The following is an 18,958-nucleotide window of genomic DNA, read 5'->3' as shown; positions in this document are numbered from 1 at the left end:
GCAGTCATTCCTGACTCCACCCTGGGGTGCAAAGGCAGTATTTACTAATCCCATACAAACCTGCCATGCTTTCCTTCAAGTACCAGGGCTTTGGGTGCTGTGTGACCTCCCCCTCACTCACTGTGGGTGCAGAGGTGACAGTGTGGGTGTCTGGTACCCAGGTCAGGCCTGTGGCACCAGGAGCAGCACTGGAGGGAAGCAAACCCAAAAGTGCTGCCATAACTTGTTCCTAGTGCCCTAGTGTCCTGCTGTCAGCAGCACCTCCTAGCACAGGAGAGAGCTGTGCCTTCACAGTTAGCATTTTCTGCAGGCTTGGATTTTCTGCCACGTTCTCTGTGCCCTCAGCCTGAGGCTGGTGATGGAAGAGAGAGCACCTGCTTATTTATAGTTTAGGGTGCATAAATCATTTTGCTTTGCTCTCTTTCAGCAGACAAGACCCCAGCAACGGGAGGACACCTGCCTCTCACCAGCACACCCAGTGTGGTGGGAACTGCCACCAGGGAGGAGAGCAGCACAGTGCCTGTGTTGGACACCCATGGAGCTTCCAGTGCCACAGGGAGCTCTGCTCCCTCTCCCCCCAACACCAGCACCCTGGACACAGTCCTGCTGTCCTCACCTGCAGCACAGCCTGGGAAGCAGAGTCATGTTTCACAGAGCGGGGCAGGACTCAGTGAGCTCCCAACAAAGCTGCTGCCTGCGTTTTCTCCCAGCGTTTCAGTGCCTTCACCTTCAGCCACACTCTTCATCCACAAGGAAGGGACACCTCAAGTCCCAGGTAGCCGCAGCACGTTGAGCACAAAAGCAGAAAGCCTCACATCTCAGCTGGACACAGCTGGGGACACCCACACCGGCCCTGTCCCGTCCTCCACGGCATGGCCTCCAGTGAGACATGTGTCATCTGCGCAAGCAGGGTCCCCAGAGCCCAAGGTCACCATCTCATCCAAGGCCTTCACCTACTTCTCAGCTGCTGCTGAACCTTCCAGTGAGTTTTTCGGAACTCTGGGGTAGTGTTTGACTGCCTCTCCCTTCCTTTCTCTTCTCTGTGGGATTGGTATGACACAGCTGTTGCAGGTGTCATGGGCAGCATTTATAAGTGGTCATGGTGCTGCCCTGTGGTGTTGTATATCTCTTGAGACATGTAGCTTTTTTCTGTAGGACACATTGACTGCCTGTCTGGGTTGGGGTGATAATTACAAATAACATAAACATACCATTATGACTCTAATTATACATACTGATCCCTCAGTATTTGGACATTCCTGTCTGCTCTGAGATGATAAAATCAGACTCCTGCTGTTCAATCCTTTTCCAGCTATTGGCAGCAGCCATCACTCCCTAAGCAGCTCAGGTGCTGAGGAGAAGCTGTCCAGCCCCATCACCGATCCTGTGTACAGTTCATCCACGTCTGCGGGTGCTGAGGAGAGGATGCTGCTCTCAGTGACACGTGGCACTCTGGCCAGTGGCACGGAGAGCTCTTCTTTCCATGCTGGAGTTTCCATCTCTCCAGGGCCATCTGAGCCAGCATTGGTGGAGCAGGGCAGGACAGCCAACGCCTCCACCAGCAGCGGGAGTTTCACGGGCTTTGCGACGGAGACGGTGTTTGTACATTCTGCCAAGATACCCACTTACTCTTCTTTCCAGAATGATCTCACAAGTAAGTTGATGTTTTTTGGTGTACATTTGGGGGGAATTCACATTGTCTGGTATTTAGTATGTAGTACATAAGGTTTTTGTTCATTACTACGTTCAATACCACCTGTGGGTTCACTCATGGGGATGTTTCCATCAAAGGACTCAAAACCAGACCCCACACAGATGGGAAACTATTCCAGAAGTGGAGCCATAAACCCTCCTGTTTTGATGACTGCCTTTTTCTTTTGCACCGTAACTGGTTTCTTTTGGATGATGCTTTCAGAACTGTTTCACAATGACCTAACTAATTTGTAGAATTAAAACAAATTTTCAATACAATTTTTTTTTAAGTTGGCTGAACTTAGCTGAACATCCTGAAATTGGTGCTATAAGATTGGTTGCACCTTTTGTGCTAAATAATCTGAACTTTTTGCATGCTGATGTGCATTTAGGTTTTCCTGGCTGCAAAGTTTTGAATCACTGGGTTCATGATAAGCTGCAAATTAACATAATGTAATAATTTCATCCTGCAGAGGCATTGAAGTTCACAGTGTCTAAAAACAAATTGACTAAACAAGATGGATATTTTATAGATGGGAATGGAGGATAAGAGGGAGAGGATATGAGTTTTGTAAATTATGAGTGATAAAGAGAATAGTTGGGTTTTCCTGCTTAGCTTGCCACAAATACCATGGAATGTTAAGATCTGGATCACTTTAGGAAAGCAATACATGAAGAACAGTGATTTGGAAACCTACATTCATGGGAGTCCTGTGTCTGTCAGGGTTCATCATTTTACAATCAATTAAGGAGTGCATAAGGCTCCCAATTGTATAACCATGCTTGAATGGTGCTTGAAATTCTTAGAAAATCATGGACAGGTTCACAGACAAGAAAATCTTATTTAGCCAGCAGCTTTAATGTGACATCAAAATGCTTTCATATTACCCTGTCTTTCTAATATTTTTGTCCTTTTACTCCAGACTTTTCAGGTAGCCATCAGCCAGTCAGTGGCAGTGATGCTGAGAAAAGGACCTCGGTTTCTCACACAGATGGCACATACATTTCAACCACATACACCAGAGGAGGAGAAAGGACCCTCCTGTCTATCTCCAACAGCAGCACCTCTGCTGACTCCTCAGAGAGTTCCACCTTTTTTTCTGAAATTTCCAGCCCTTTTGACACCTCACAATCATCTGTGGCTCATGACAGGCAGACCAATGCATCAAACAGTAGCAGTTTTGTTGAACCATCTACGGAGCCGTTGCTGGTGCACCCTTCCAAACCATCGACATCTGCTTCTACAGGCAGCATAGAAAATACAACTCTATTCAACACTGCCTCTGAGCTGTTGACCACTGACAGATCCTCTCTGCCTTCATCAGCATTTCCAGCCTCTTCCTCACTGTCATCACTGCAGCACTTGCTGTCATCAACACCACCACCAACTCATCTGTTTACACTGTCAGAATCACCTGAGCCACGCTTGCCCTCTGTGATGGCATCTTCACCCCCTCTGCAGGCTTTGCCATCCTCCTTGCCCACTTCCTCCTTGTCCTCCCCATCTTACTCATTAGCATCTTTACTGTCTGTATTTTCATCCCCCTCATCCATCTCGCAGTCCAGTGAGAGTGATCAAGCAAGCACCACTGTGGCTATGGTCAGGCAGGTGCCCTCCACAGCTGCCACAGCCAGGAGCTCACCCAGAGAGACCAACAAGCCCAGTGTCACACACCAGCCCCAAAAGAGCACCACCTTCACTCCCACCAGGTCACCTCTCCCTACAGAACCCATGGAGCTGCTTGGTGGACGTGTCGTGTCCGTGTCCGCTCCCGTGACAGTAACAGAGACTGCCTTGCCTAGAGATGCCACCACCCAAGGGGACAGCTTTGGGAAGGCAACACCCCTGCTCACCACAGCCAGTGTTGCTCCACAGGCTGGTCCCACAGATGCACCACTTAGTCCCTCAGCAAGTGCAACAAATCAGGGCAGCATTGTCCCCACAGAGGCAGTGACCACAGTGAAACCTCCTGTGCTGACAACGCCGTCCAGTCGCCGGCCCAGCCCAGGTGAGGCCAGCACCATGCAGGACCACAGAGCCCAGACACCCACTGCCACTAAGCACAGTTATACCACTGGTAAAAGCACAGAAGCCATGGGACCCACCACTGCAAAGCCTGGTAAAGCCACTGAGGAAAACATCCCTGTTACAAGTCCTTCTGCAGCACCTCCAACCATCAAGACCACTGGGAGCATTGCAACGACTTTGGCTGCTACCAAACCAACCACTGCTCCTCTGCCAAGCAGCACAGTCAGGCTGAGGACATCACCTCCAGCTACAGGTAATGTGTGCAATGGCTCTCACCAGTGGTGGGGCCAGGAACAAGCAGGCAGGAATGCTGGGGTCCCACTTCAGGGATTTTCAAAGAGTTGTGTGTGCATGCATGTATGACAAGTCTGTTGTCAGCAGGGTTTGAGGGCAATAACTCATCTCTGTGTTGTTTTTTTTTTAAGCTAAGTGTTTAGCAATCAAGTTGAATGGGTGAAATAAGGGGGAACACTTTGGTGAACATTTCTGATGGAAAGATTAAGCTGAGATTTGATAAAGATAAAGCTGAGTTTTGATAAAATAAAGCTGATTGGCCTTACAGGTAAGCTCAGGATGCGGTATATTTCTTGATGGTTAACAATAACAATAGATAATGATTGATATCTGTCTTATTATTGAGAAAGGACAGTTGGCCAGCACTTGGTATTTTTGTTGAAACTGCTTCTCATATTACAACCTATGGTTGTTTTCTCCCCACCTCACTAAATATTAATCTTCTTAGGGGCCTGATGCTTCTCCTGCTAGTCTTGCTGAGAATGTTGTTATAGAAATTTATTACCACTGCCAGTCTCCTTATCTTCTCAAGTAAATATATTTGCTGAAGTCTTATATAAAAGGAAATTGACTTTGTGTTTGAAGTTCACAGCCCAGCCATCATGCCACTGTAGGATATTGTGTGTGCTAAAGGCATTAATCTCAGTGAAATACTGGCAATAAAATATATTCCATCCAATAATTAAGTATTTAAAGGTTACTTCTCAGGCTGATTGGTTTTAATTATAGCTATAGCTTCATGCAAAAAAAAAAAATACTTTACTGGAATGATTTTTTAATTGAAAAATTAAGATAATGCATCCTTTTTAGAAACCGATTCACGCTTTTGCCAAATTATTCTCTCATTTGAAAACCAAGATTTGCCATTCACCAGAATGCAAAAGATCCTTCTCCTGTCTTGGGCATGGTGCCTTGTACATGGTCACTCACTGCCCTGAGAGTGGCTGCCCTGGTCTCTGCTGTACAAGCACAGACTGAAGGATGGCAAAGTGAAAGCCATGGTTTTAAATCACACCCACTCATTTCTGCCTGCTTAGATTAGAGTCACCAAATGTGCTTCTCACTGATGCTGAGGTAGCTGTGCCAGGCTGGTCGGGCATGAGATTGCATTGAATGGTGTGTCCCAGGGCAGAGTTTGGCTGGGAGCTGTCAGGTCTGTGTGGTGCTGTGGGTTACTGCAGTGCCACCAGAAATACACACATGGGTTTGGTTCACGTGCTTCATGCTTTAACCACAGAGCCTGTGCTTCCTGCCTCTGCTGCAGCACTCAGCAGCAGCCACAAGATAGGTATGAGTGGGGTGTAAGATGTCTTGCTGGTCTTGTAGAGCCTTGTCACTGACAAGTCCCCAGCCCTGCCTATGGCCTGCCCTTGTGAGTGTGTGTGATGTGTGTTTGTGCTCATCTGAGTCATAGATGCAGCAAGAGGAGCTTTTTTGACCAGGACAAATTTTTTCCTTTTATTTTTCCAAGAGGAAATATTGGATATATTCTTCAGAATTTGCAGTTTGAGTTGTGTAATCTATGAAGCATCTGAGATTACAGTCTTTAATCCCCTAAGACACTGTTTTATCACAGTGGTTTCTGCTCCCCAAGCTCTTGCCCACGCAGCAGCAAGGGCACTGGGAGTGGTGGCACAGGCAGGAATCACTGCTGTGACCATCCCCAGGCTGGCATGGAGGAGCTCTGGAGAAGGAGGTGATTGCAGCCAGGGCTGCCTCCACCATTACTGGGTAACCTACAGACTGGATCAGTGCTCAAGCACTGCCCTTGGAGCAGAGAAACAGGGCTTGGATGAAAAGGGCAGGACTTTGGTGAAGCAGCCCATGCCCATGTGTCTAACTTGGGCTGTTGAGGTTTCTTCTTTGGTCTTCTCATGCATAAACTGTTGGGTTGTTTGTCTTTGGAAAGAACCTTGAGATCTTCTGATGAGCAGTGCTACAGATCAGTTGGATGTTCATATTAACATGGATCCGTGCTAGACCTCAAGGGCTTTTGAATGAATATTCAAGTGGTTTATATTTATTCTTTCAGCTCCAACAGAATAATTAGGAACAGCATAAATAGTAAGTGCAAATGATGCAAAGAGGCATCTGATAATGCTCAAGGAGTCACAGATGGGGAGTTCATCTCTTTTGTAACAGTTGATGATTTTTATGATTCTGTAAGTATAATCTGTTTTGTTGGGTTTTTTACTTTTATAGAGGTGGATAAATGTCTTTCCAACCCTTGTCCTGCACTGGCCACCTGCAACAACACCCATGGCTCCTATATCTGTCAGTGTCCTCTTGGATATGAGCTGGAAAAAGGAAAGTGCAATTTAGGTAAGAAAATAAAAGTGAAAAACCAGGGATGGAAATAATTATGTTTAATCTTCTAAAATAAATTGACTCAGGCTCAAACTAGTTCAGGAGCTTAATGTTCCTCCCAACCACCTCTTTTATCAGAGCCTTTTAGTGTTTATACAAGTGTGGTGTCTCATGCCTGTTGTGTTGGGCTGCCTGGGGAGCAGGCAGAGATATCTGAGTTCTTAAAAACTCAGCCATGGAGCAGTGGGCTCAGGCTCGTTAGTAAGGACAGATGTGCCCCTTCTGTTCCTGATGTGTTTTAAAACTCCCAAAAAGCATTCAGCAGCTTATCAGCCCTGAGAACTCTGGTGAAGGCACTTGGCTTGGGAGAGGTGAGTGGGGCTGTTGTGTAACCTGGCTTCAGTGGGATCAGCCATGTGTGGAAAGTTAAGCAGCTGTGGTGAAAGTCTTTGTAGGATCAAGGTCTAGTTTCATACCTTTAGCATTTTTTGAGCAGCACAGTTATCAGCTAGAACTCAGGTTCTGACCTCTTCCTTTCTATTAGAGGACTCTCAGTCTCAAGGATTTGAGACAATCAATCTATTAGAGGACTCTCAGTCTCAAGGATTTGAGACATTTTACAATATTCCATTGTAAAGGGGAAATTGTTTTCATAGATTTTCTTTTGACCCTTAATCAACGAGGATTAGAAGCATGGAAATTTTGCTAAGGAAGCATGGGTGAGGTGTCCCTGAAGAGTGTTTTGGAACATTTCTTCAAGCTGGAATATATCAGCTTCTAATTTAGAGACTTGTTTTGATTATGCCTTGAACTGGAGTATGGACAGATTATATAAACACTGTGAAGGTGATTCTCATCATAATTTTTGTCTGGAGTTGTTACATTAGAAATGTCTGATATACATTTTGGTGAAGATAGGTTCAGTGGATGGGAAAAAAATGGGAAAGAATTGAGGGCTTTATAATGTTATCTTCAACTGTATTTGTTTTTCTGGTGGAACATAAAGCTGGAATTCTGAGTTCTCAGTTCCACTGAGTATCTCATGACACTTAATACAAGATTTAGGGGTATTATCTCTGCAAGTCTGGGCAACTCAGATTATTGCATTCTGCTGCTGTGAATCAAATATGAATCTAAGCACAGAAAAATGCGTTTTTTGGACTTCTTTTCAAATGTCATTGCTCATTTTCTCCAGCAGTTTGAAAAATGAAAATATCCTTTCTACAGTGCTTTATTTTGACTTGCTGATTTGATTTCCTTCCATTGCAGGGAAAAGTATGAGATTTGACATAATTTGACCCCCAACTATCATAAATAGTTTTGGTACCTGACATTATCTTCCTACTCAATTTACCCATCTCTCTCTGTGTTCAGGGATCTATTTAAGTTAGTCTGTGCTTCTGCATGAAATGTATGGACACTGAAGTGAAATGTTGTCTGTTCAGCAGCACTGAGCTCTGGAATTTGACTGGGACTGTGGGAACATTGCAGCAACTCTTGGGAAAAAAACCCCAAGGCTGTGACTTTGCTTTATTGGGGCAGTGACTCTCGGATCTGAGTTTTCTGTATGCCTTGTAAAGGGATTTTCCATGCAAACAGCCTCTCATGTAAGGCAGATGAAACCACATCTACCCATGGCACAGAGATGTGTTCCAACTAACTTGTCTTATTTTACTTTTTAGTGAGAATATTTATTGGCCAGGTTCCCCTGAAACTTAATATCACCCACGGGAAGTACACAGAGCTCTTCCACGTTGAGAGGGAGATCCTGGAGGTGGTGAGTGTTGGACTGGGACTTTGGCAATGCTGGTGGCACAAGTCCCCTTCACTCCACTTATGATTGTCACATTTCCCAACCATTCAGTTTTAGCCATGTGGCTCTTGGTCAGTTGAGAGCCAGTGCTGGTCAGGCTCTTGACTTCCCCAAAGGCTGTGCCATCAATAGCTCCAAAAGAACCCATGGGCTGGGATGATCTGCACATCCCTGTGCAGTTCTTATCCAGATCACTGCATGCACAAGTTCATCCTGTTAGTGGTTGTTGGGATGGGACTTCATTCCAGCTCTTTGGAGATGGATTTGGAGATGCTGCCAAAGGAAGGAGGTGCTGGGTGGAGTCACTGTGATGCTGCCTGCACAGCTTGTGCTGGGGAGTAAATAAAAACCACTGCACAGATCCAGGGTCAGGGAAGATCTGCAGGCTCCAAGGGTGCTGCTTTGAGGTTGGCCTTGCAGGGTGATCTCTCCCTGCTGACATCTGGCTCAACTCTGACCTTTGGGGTCATTACAGCAGGGCCACAGGCAGATGCTCATGTCAAAATCCCTGGGGCTTTGTTCTTGTCCAAAGCTGTGCAATGGTGACTTTGTCCACCCCTTACTGACAACAGGGCAGTGCATCTCTCTTATAGAGCATATGAACCTCTGGGATGCTCAGAGCCCCCTTGGTCTCAGCAGGCGTCTCTGGGAGACACAGGGCATGGTGTCAGTGACGCAGGAGGACTGTCCACGGGGCTGCCTCCTTCCATCAGGGCACTAACAGCTGCTCTCTCCCTCCTTGCAGCTCAATGCATCGCTGTCAGGCTTGCCAGGATACCACCACTCCACAGTTAAGGCAAGCAGGTAAGGCTAAGGCTGCCAGGGGAAGAATGAGAAACTTGAGCATTTGGGATCTTCAGCTTGAGAGCCACACTCTCCATTTTGAGTCAGTGCTTGATGCAATCCAGTGGTACAGGGCATGAGGAATGCCTGACCAGCCTGCCAGGCTCACCTGGTACTCTCCTCTTGTCCTGAGCAGCTTGGGGATGGCCTGCCCAGGAGGGACTTATGACTGGTTCCAAAGTGAGCTACCAGCATCCCTTCCAGCTCCATATTCTCCTCTCTGGGTATTGGTTAGTCCTGTTTTTAAGGTCTGTCACGTGCATGTAGTGCTGTGTCTGTGGTAAGCATCTCCTGTATTAACAGCAGTCCTATGTATGAGGTGCTAATGATGATATCAAACTGACCTGTGATACTCAGGGCTGTTTTGTTTTGTTTTTTTTTGTTAGGGAGGCAAATTTTGTGCACGTTTCAGTGCAATCCACGTTCTCTTTAGCATCCAACGTGACTTTCTTCGATGTTATCAGCAGTGTGAAAAGCTACATTCGAGCTTGCAAATCCCCCACTGAAGCCTGCCAGTTCATATCAAGCCTGAAATCACTCCACAGAGGTAAATAGCATCTGGAAGGACTGTGGCAGGAGGGGAAAGGGATGTTTTATTTGGCTCCTTTCATTAAAGGGGGACAACATTTTGTCATTTGGAAAAATCCCTCTGTATCTTTTTATCTTGCTTAAATGGGAGTCATCTTAAGAAGCTCCCAGTACAAAAGGGATGCAGATACCAAGCATTATCTTTGCCACATGTGTGAGAAATCTGCCTCTCTGTGAAAATATTGTGCAGCACAGGATTAGAGACATTGTAGGGTAGCCTTTCATCTCTGGGATGTGACACTGGGCCCAGCCGGATCAAAAACTGTAACTCTTAATTTCACACGTGCGGCTGGGAGCCAGGGAAATGGTGTGAAAGCCAAGAGACAAAACCCCACTGGTGAGCTCAATTAGAGCTGCTGGAGGCTGCACAGCGAGCTCTCCTCTCCTGCCTGCCCAGTTTCAGTGCTGCAGGTTGTAAAATGGTTCACAGTCAATGAGAATTGTGATTTCTGTACTGGATCCTCCATCTGCCCAAGGGCAGTGTGGATACAGCACAGAAGGATGTGGGGAAGGACACCAGTGACCTTCTCCAGGTGGACCCCAGTGCTGTGCCCTGGCATCTCCCAGCTCTCACCTCCTGAGGGAGTGATGGAGGAGATTTATCTGTGAGAGATTCCTGCAAGGAAATGGCTGCACGTGCTGTTTTGTGACTTTTGGGTTCAAAGCTTTAAGGTTTGGCCTTGAGGAGGATGAAGGGTGGCAACACTTAGCCTGGCTTTAGTGGGAAACCCCCAGTATCATTTTGGCAAAGTAAACATGCAGATGAGAAGTTCAGTGTGTGCTTTTATTGCAATGGGCTGTATTTTAAAGCCATTCTCTGCCCATGATTTGCTTTAAATTATGTGGGTAAACCTGCTTGGATTATACCTACCCATCACCTCTGATACCTTCTGTAAAGTCAACTTCTAACTTGAAATAAGCAGAGTAAGAAAGAAATTATATTCTTGTGTAAGTACCTAAAAGAAAACATGTCAGATAAAAAAAAAAATTGATCTAGCAAGGAAAGGTTTATAAAAGGAGAGTGCCAAATGAGTGACATATTTTCCATAAAATCCTATTTCTCACAAATATTTATTAATTCCATTTAGTCTGACCTCCCAGTAAAAATGTAAATTTGATGTCACAATTTCCATCATTTATCCACAGTTTTGCTGAATGCTCATTGTAACAAGTCTGACTTTCTAAATTAAAACACTACTTCCAAGTAATGTAAATGAAAGTACAAATTTTTTGTTTGAAAAATGGAAAAAGCCAGTGCTTAATACTGAAATGGAAAAGAATTGGTTTGGTGTAATGTTTTGCTTGATATAAACTTAAAAATTGATTTGTTGAACTGTGTCAGGGGATGAATGTGTTTGAGCTTGAGCCAAACCAGATTTCTCTTTTTCATTTCCCCTTCTGCTTCCGAACTGAAACATTTATTATTCACCCCCTCTATTTGCCTGTACAAATGATGGTAGATACACAAGAAATGGTGACATGGGGTAATGCTGACTCCCTCCTAATGGAACAAATATTACTAAAAAAAAAAAAAAAAAAAAAGAGATTAAAGCAGCACATCACATCAGCTGAATGGGATGCCTAGGAAAAACAAATGTGCATAATGGTGGGTTCAGAGAGAACCATGCTGATGTTGGCCACCTCTTCCCAACAGCTGGCAGCTTGTGCAGACAGAAGGACCCTGAATGTGACAACGAAACTTCAGAATGCACCGACTTTGATGGGGTCGCTCTCTGCCAGTGCAAAAGTGGGTACTTCAAATACAACAAGATGGACCACTCCTGCAGAGGTATTGCTCTTTATGTGGTGTACTTTGTCTGAATTTTCCTCCAAGTTTTTGTTCCAGTGGAAATGAGTGTGTGCTCATAGTGCTGTGCATGCAAAACCCTCAATATTATGAATAAATATTAGCAGCTCAAGTTTCTTTTATTTAGTTAGGGGGTTTTTCAGCAGACATTGAAGACACAGTGTCTCTCTAGGAATAATATTATCTCTTTCTGGAGCATGCTGTGAGTCTCAGTGATTGAGGAGAGGGAGAGAGGGGCCTGGCTGCTTTGGGCTCCAGTTCAGTGGCACAGAGCAGAGATGACGTGTGTCTCTGCCTGTTTTGATTTTGTCTGAACTCTCGGTGAACTTAGGGGAAGTGCTTTAAACTCAAAAGCTTATATTAATATATCATCAGTATTTTAAAAATTTGTATCTGAAAATTATTATGAATTTATTTTTCAGGTGAGTTCCAAATTGAAATTTTAAGCTTAAATATTGTGTTATTTTTTAGCTACTCCTCAGATCAACAAATCTGGTTTTGCTGCATTTTTAACAAAGTCTTTACATGCCAGTGTTCAAAATGACTTCTGGAGGATTGGGGTGTCCATTCCCTAGTTTGTGGTTGCTGTAAGGCTTTTCTGATGACATATCAATAACAACTGCAGTAGTGGTAATATATTGCTTCTGGCACTGCCTGCTGGGTTGCTCTTGAAATAGGCGGAGATGTTTTGTCGGTTCCAAATCTGAGAGTGAGAAAAATGTGCCTGGAAATAACTCATGTGCTACAGACTCTGGGAGGGACAGCTCAGAGATGGGTATCTCTGCTTGCCAGGTTGTGGCCCTGCCTCTCCTGCACTCTGTGGCTCCTTTGTGACAAAACCTTTCCCTTTGTGTTTTCCTTCATTCCTCTAATTTTGTATGTTGGAGGAAGGATTTCTTTTGGGAAATACTAAGCATCTCCACCAACCCTAGAGAGTCAGAGAGGGGCTTATGTAGTGAGTGAGGAGCTGAGCTGAAACTTGAGAGGTTTTTACCCAATTCTTGTTCCATCATGGACAGTGGGGACCCAGGGAAAGTTACTCTACTTGTCTTGTTCGTGTCTCTTGCCAAGCAGTGAAGATAAATACCTGAAAGGCTGTGAGGCACTTGGTGTGATGGTTGCAGAGGGCTAAGAGATCTAAGACCTTGTATGTATGATTACTCCATACTTATGAAACTTGTTTGCTGTGGAAAATATGAAAACCTTATCTGTACACAGTGAGGCCTAAATGCCACCTTCATCTCACTGCTGTCAGTAGGAAACATCTTATTGATCAGCTTGACAGTGTCTGAGGGACAGGGCTGATGATGGATTTAGGCTGCAGTGCAGAGGCATGAGGGCAGCACTGACTGCATGGTGCCACTCTCTGACAAGATGCCAGATTTTCATTATCACTTGGGCCCATCTGGGCAAGCCAGGTAGTTGGGGTTTTTAAAGGCTTTTCCAAAAGCCAAGCTATGGGCCCCATTTTGATATTTAGGGCTATTTTGCTGATAAATATAGCATACAATATACCAGCCTCTTTGAAAACCTCTGCCCTTTTAGTGCCTAAACAGGAACCAAGGTCTCGTGAGCATCTGACCCTCATTGTGGGCTGTGAAAATGTGGTCTAGTAGCTCCAATTATAGGATTTGCAAAGGGGGAAATGGCTATTGTGCTGCCCTGTCCGGTCTCCCCCGTGGGAAGGCTGGGAGAATTGGCTGCCCTGACCCACAGGATTTGTTCTGTCCTCCTTGTAGCATCTGTCCCCAGGGACATGCTTGGGAAAGCATGCCATGGGCCAGGGAAGGGTTGGGTCTCTGAGGCACAGGAGGTCCAACATGTTGGCCAGGGGACCTCTTGCTGTGCTGTTCAGTGTCTCTGGGTTGCTGCTGATTTTCAGCCTTCTCAGTATCTTCAGGGCTATTTCAGTACCCGAGCAGCAAACCCAATGTGCCAGCCTTTCAAGGGCATGCTATTTTTACCAGTACAGAGTGTTTCTGGAGTGAAGCAAGGAGCAGCAAAGCAGGTTTCCAAAGAGACCCCTGAGTGTCTTTTGGGAAGGCAGAGGAATCCTAGGTTGAAGAGCTCAACTCAACAGCTTTGCTTGGCCTCTGATACCTAGGCCTTTCCCCTGTTCCCCGCTTGTGTTTGGAGTCTTGCCAAGTGAGTGTGACAGTGAGAGCTCTCCTGGGAACGTGTTCAAAGGAGCAGCAAAGATGCCAAAGGAGAAAGCAAAGTGGCAGGAAAAGGCACAGGGAGGAGAGGAAAATACATAAGCACTGAGTTTTTAAGTAAGACAGAGAAATGCATATTCAGGATCTTGCTTTTCCTCTTTTCTGCTCCTATATCCCCCTGACCTGAGAGCTGTGTGCCAGCGAGGTGCCACGGCTGCTCCTGCCCATGGCACTGCTCCAGGTGGATGTGCCTCACACACATTGCTGAGCTTAGGGTGGGCTCCAGCACCTGTCTGCCTGCTCCTGCAGCCTTCCCAACATGCAGGGGGTGGGCTGGAGCTGGGATACACTGGGCTGCTCATTAGAGAAGGAAACTCCAGTGAGCTGTGAGGTGATGCTTCCCTCCCTCCCTTCCACTGCACATTTTGTTACTGCCCAATCCAGTGGTGGAGCATTCACTTCATGATGTTTTCAGCCTGCTTTTGTTAGCAAGTGGAAGGAGCAACCCATCCAGTCTCCTTTAGCTAAGGCCCCAGTGAGATGAATGAGCCAGGCAAGGATTCTTTGGGATTTACTATCCTTGCCCTGGCTGTTTGCTGACTGGGGCTCTTAACTCTTTCACAGTTACCTCTGCTCTCTTCCTTTACTTCAAAGAAATCATCTTAGAGGGAGAAAAATATATCTAGTACAAAAAGCATCACAGTGTGATGCAGCAGGAGGGCTGTGTAATGAGTTTCACCTTCCCCATCCCCAGCTCTGGAAAAATAAATGGAACGAGGGAGGTGGTGCAGGAGCAGTGGGGGCCATATAGATCAAAGAAAGGTGTGCAAGACCAGGTATTGTGGGCATCAGCCCCCCACCATCACTGGTGCCACTTGCTACAGCAAGTCTGTGTCTATAGCCACAGAAGTGATGTGAGTGCAGCAGTGGTCCGTATCCACACATCCTGAGGATTTAGGGAAATTTTGTTATCCCTGGGCTTGCAACATCTATTTCTGGGAATTAGAAATCAAAAGGGTCAAAGAGAACCCGTGAGTGTTCAGAGAAAAGCTGCAATAATTAGGGAGACTCAAAGATCTCAATGGCCTTGGCTTTATTAAAGATAAAGGAGTGATTTGGTGGTGAGGAGGAGAAATCTGATCATATAACCTTTTCCAATCTAATAAGTAAACATCCAAAGTCTGGAATTTGACACTGGGGTAATTCAGACCAGAAGGAAGGTGAATGTTTTTAATGGCTGAAGAAAATTAACTTTGTGAGCTTCCGACCCAGTGCTGTGGTTGATTGTCTGTCATTGAAAATATTAAAATCAGTCTTGGATGTTTCTTTAAAATGTAGCTCTCGTCCAACTATTTGATTTGAAACTGAAATTAAATTTAGGGAAATTCTGTGACAGTTTTAGGCAAAAGTGTTTGATGGAGGAGAAATGCATGAACATTTTTGTTTTCATTGAACAGTTCCCTGTGGAATGTGCTACAGGGGGTTTCCAGACCCTTGGGTGATGTCTTGCACACCCCTGAGGGCTGCTGCCTGTGCTAGCTCTGGCTTGCCTCTCTGCCCAAAGTGACTCTATCTGTATCACTCCTGCCCAGGCCTTTGAGTGACCACCTTCACTGCCTCTGCCAGAGCTCTGGTGGGACTATTGCTGAGAAAAGCAGTGATCTTATCAGTAGTTTCAACCTTATAGTTGTGTGTCCAGTGTATCATCCCCTTTGCTGTTCATCAGAAGGGTAGTGTAATTTCCTCAGGATAGCTGTCCATAAGCATGGAAATTATTTTATTTTGAAGTGATGGTTCCAGTTTTTCACCAACATTTTGCACATAGCAGCATAGCAGTTTTCTAGATTATCTAGACTTAATAAATTCAATTTCTGTTAAAAAAATTCTATTCATATAGTAAAATATGATATCTCAAAGTTTGACTTAGCTGCAAATTTGAAAAATCTGAAAAAAAGATGACATGAGAAAAAACATTAGCATCCCACTTCTGGTTACCCTGACTGTGTTTGCATAACGTCTTGTTGCAGTACTAACACTTAAAATTAATTAATAACACGTGCCAATGCTAAAGTAGCATAGTTTAAGTGGGCTTTCAAAATGAAAACTGGAGGCACTTGCACATTTTTTACATTGCTATTTTGTGTGAAACAGTACCAGTGTGCAGTGAGTTTTCATTTGGGCAAGAAGCTCTGCTGGGAATGCCAGCAGCCCTCCCTGTGCCAGGCTCCAAACTGGCTCTGCTTGGAAGCCCTGAAATGGTTCCATTAAAGTCAGCAGGAGGTATTATTCAGCCTATTCACCTCAAGTGCCCGATGTTTTCCCCAAGCCAGAGGACATCCAGCCGCCCACCCGAGCGCACGGCGCTCCGGCGGCGCGGTCGGGCCAGGGGCGGTGCGGGTGAGGCTGCGCTGGGCAATCCCTGCCGGCTCCACTGCGCGGTGCTCACGGCCCTTCTCTCTGCTTTCAGCCTGTGAAGATGGATATAAGCTGGAGAACGAGACGTGTGTGAGGTATGGTGACTGTTCTGCCCTCCTCCCACCCCACCATCCTTGCTCTGGTGACCTGTTGGCACAACTGAGCTGCTGAAACTCCCTGTTGTTCTCTGTTCCCAGCTGCCCCTTTGGCTTGGGTGGATTCAACTGTGGAAACCGTGAGTACCAAATTTCATTCCTTTCATTTCCTACTGTGTCAGAAATAGGAGATTTGAAACAAATAATTGCAAGTGACTGTGTCTAAAGTGCAGTAGGTACACGCTACTTTTTTCAATGCTTTTTGTTCCTTCATTTTCTCTTAAAAGTCATTTTGTGGACCTTCTTTTACAATGCTGACTTAATGTCATCTAAGGAAAGGAGATCTCCTTTCCCTGTATAGTCTGTCAGGGTAGCACATATAGTGGGTACTCTTGAAGCAAGGTATTTGAAGGTGAATCCATTTGAGTTACTCTGATATATTGGTGAAGTTAATCTATTCCTTAGGGAAACAAGAACTTGTTTCTATTTCACTTGAAAACTTAAGGCTATATTGCTTATGGGGAGGGGGGAAGGTGGGAAATAAGCCGCTAATCCCTTTGCATGGGAGCTGTGGATATAAACTGGGGTTTAAAACCACACTGCTGTTTCTCAGCCTCTGTCTCTCCTGTCTGCAGCCTATCAGCTCATCACGGTGGTGATTGCAGCGGCAGGAGGGGGACTGCTGCTGATCATGGGCATAGCACTGATTGTCACCTGCTGCCGGTAGGTACCACTGCTAGCCCGCCTCAATCCCCCCCGTGGATTGCACCATACCCAGAGCTCCCCGTGTGAGCTCTTAAGGACTAAAACATAGCATAGCTAAGGACCAAAACATAGGTGAAAACATAGGCTAAGCAAGTGGGGTAATCTGAGATACTGAAGTATCACACTGTGCTTTCATTTGGAGAATTTTGAATTTTTTTTTCCCCAGCAGCCAGGCTAAACGATGGACTGGGTGTCTCTTAAAGGTACACCTGGAAATCATGTCCTCTAAGGATGGAGAGCAGGAGAGTCCTTCCCATGCAGAGCTGTGAGGCTCTGAAGCCAGGAAGCAGACTCCAAAAGTGCAAGCTAAGTAGAAAGGAGCAGTTTAGGCAACAGGAGAGGTTACTTGCTGTCGCTCAGGTGGTGTTTGAGTGTATTTAAGGCTATTTTCATTCACCTTTATGGATAAGTCTGCATGTACTCTCACTCTGTGTGTCTCTCCCTCTCACACACACACTCACACACATACACACCTCATTCCCATGCCCGCAGGTGGCTTTTGACAAGATATGTTTTCCTAGGAAGCTCTATTTCCTGATATGTGTAATCTGAAAAGGGATGCCTTGCAGTAACACCCTCTCCTCGCTATTCCAGTCCCCAAATCTAGGATTTCAAAGCTCTCTGATAAAGATGGCAACTGGATTTGTCAGTTATATAGATGTGGCAGTGGTTTGGTTGTGCCCCTGTTACCCCATATCTTCAGCCAGGGGGATGCCAGCAGGAGATGAGGTGGCCCAGAGTGCAGATCTCCACAGGGGTGGACTGATCTTCACTTGAGCCCTGGTCTTGGGCAGCTTATGTGACTTCCTGGAGGATACTCTGCTTTGAATTGGAAGTGTCACCAAAGTCCACACATCAACCATTATAGTCCTGGAGGGACATTTGGTGTCACTCAGGCCAGCTCCTTGCAGGTCTTCCTTCTTAGGAATCAACATAGTGCCTACAAGTGCTATAGTTAATAGCATGGGGACTTCCATATGTTTTTATTCATCAATTTCCATGATTTTTTCATTGACTTAGATGAACACACATGTTTTTAAGAGACAAGGGGCATAGCTGGAACAGGAGGGGATCAAACTGAATGAAGGGAAATATTCTTTCACCAAGGGAGCTGTAAGGCAGTGGAACAGGTTGCTCAGGGAGTTTGCCATGTAAATTTGGAGATTTCAAAGCCCACCAGATAATGCCATCTGAGTTGCGTGACCTGATTTCATATCTGACTTGGCTTCAGAGCAGATGGCTGGACTATAGTCCTTCTGAGGTGATCTTTGTTCCCAGTCAAGATTTGTAACATCAAGTAATGATCTCTCCTGAGATCATGCCAGAAGTGTATACAAGACAGCAGGATAAGTTGTAAGTTTTCACTTTCCCTCATTCTTTTATAAACAGGAAGAATAAAAATGACATAAGTAAACTGATTTTCAAGAGTGGGGATTTCCAGATGTCACCTTATGCTGAATATCCGAAGAATCCCCGGGCACAGGAGTGGGGCAGAGAGACCATCGAGATGCAGGAGAATGGAAGCACCAAGAACCTGTTGCAGATGACAGATGTGTATTATTCGGTATCTATCCATAGATTAACTTTTAATCCCTTGTGCCTCGTACAGGAAAGAGATATTCCTTTATTTTTGGAAGTGCAGATCCCTTTCCTGCAAGATGAAAGGGCAAAGCAAATGTCTTCCATAGCAAGGCATTTTAGGAGTCCTATGGGCTCTAGCTATTACCTGTGGTGAATATCACAAAGAGATGTCATTTGGAAGAATGATGAGGAAATGTCTAGGAATAGTTTGGTAAAAATGCTCAAAAATCCCAACCCTAGAATAGGGAAGGACAGTTAAAGGTTTTGGATAAACTGCTAGGGTTCCCTGTTAGTAGTTTTCTCCTGTCCACCCTCACTGATTAAGGGGAAGGTTGAAACCTCTGTCTGGGGAACTTTGCCCCAGAATAGGAAGATGCTGGTCACTGAGGACCCCTCTTTTCCTCCATTCCTTCCCTCTCCAGGGTACATAAGGAGCATCCCTTCAGCTCTGATGAATTAAGGAGTAATAGGCTGTGTAGGGCACAGAAAGACACAAGCTCAAGTTGTTATGGCATGGTTGGTACCATCTGCTAATGGCTGTATCCAGAGCTGTGGTGCTGCTGTATCATCTGT

The 18,958-nt window shown here is 45.4% G+C and overlaps 1 protein-coding gene across 1 annotated transcript in view; it reads left to right on the top strand.

The window, feature by feature from the left end:
* Positions 1-18,958, top strand: part of HEG1 (heart development protein with EGF like domains 1) — a 51,595-nt gene that overhangs the window by 24,536 nt on the left and 8,101 nt on the right. Inside the window, exons 9-20 of the mRNA XM_066553100.1 lie at positions 431-982; positions 1,313-1,654; positions 2,616-3,974; positions 6,218-6,337; positions 8,005-8,099; positions 8,881-8,939; positions 9,365-9,525; positions 11,221-11,355; positions 15,997-16,039; positions 16,142-16,179; positions 16,675-16,762; positions 18,194-18,368. Coding sequence (XP_066409197.1) covers positions 431-982; positions 1,313-1,654; positions 2,616-3,974; positions 6,218-6,337; positions 8,005-8,099; positions 8,881-8,939; positions 9,365-9,525; positions 11,221-11,355; positions 15,997-16,039; positions 16,142-16,179; positions 16,675-16,762; positions 18,194-18,368 — 3,167 coding nt within the window. The remainder of the gene's footprint in view (positions 1-430; positions 983-1,312; positions 1,655-2,615; positions 3,975-6,217; positions 6,338-8,004; positions 8,100-8,880; positions 8,940-9,364; positions 9,526-11,220; positions 11,356-15,996; positions 16,040-16,141; positions 16,180-16,674; positions 16,763-18,193; positions 18,369-18,958) is intronic.

This window comes from Molothrus aeneus, chromosome 7 (genome assembly GCF_037042795.1).
Source record: "Molothrus aeneus isolate 106 chromosome 7, BPBGC_Maene_1.0, whole genome shotgun sequence".
NCBI lineage: Eukaryota > Metazoa > Chordata > Aves > Passeriformes > Icteridae > Molothrus > Molothrus aeneus.
The sequence above is the reverse complement of the archived record's forward strand: the minus strand, read 5'-3'. Positions and strand labels throughout refer to the sequence as shown.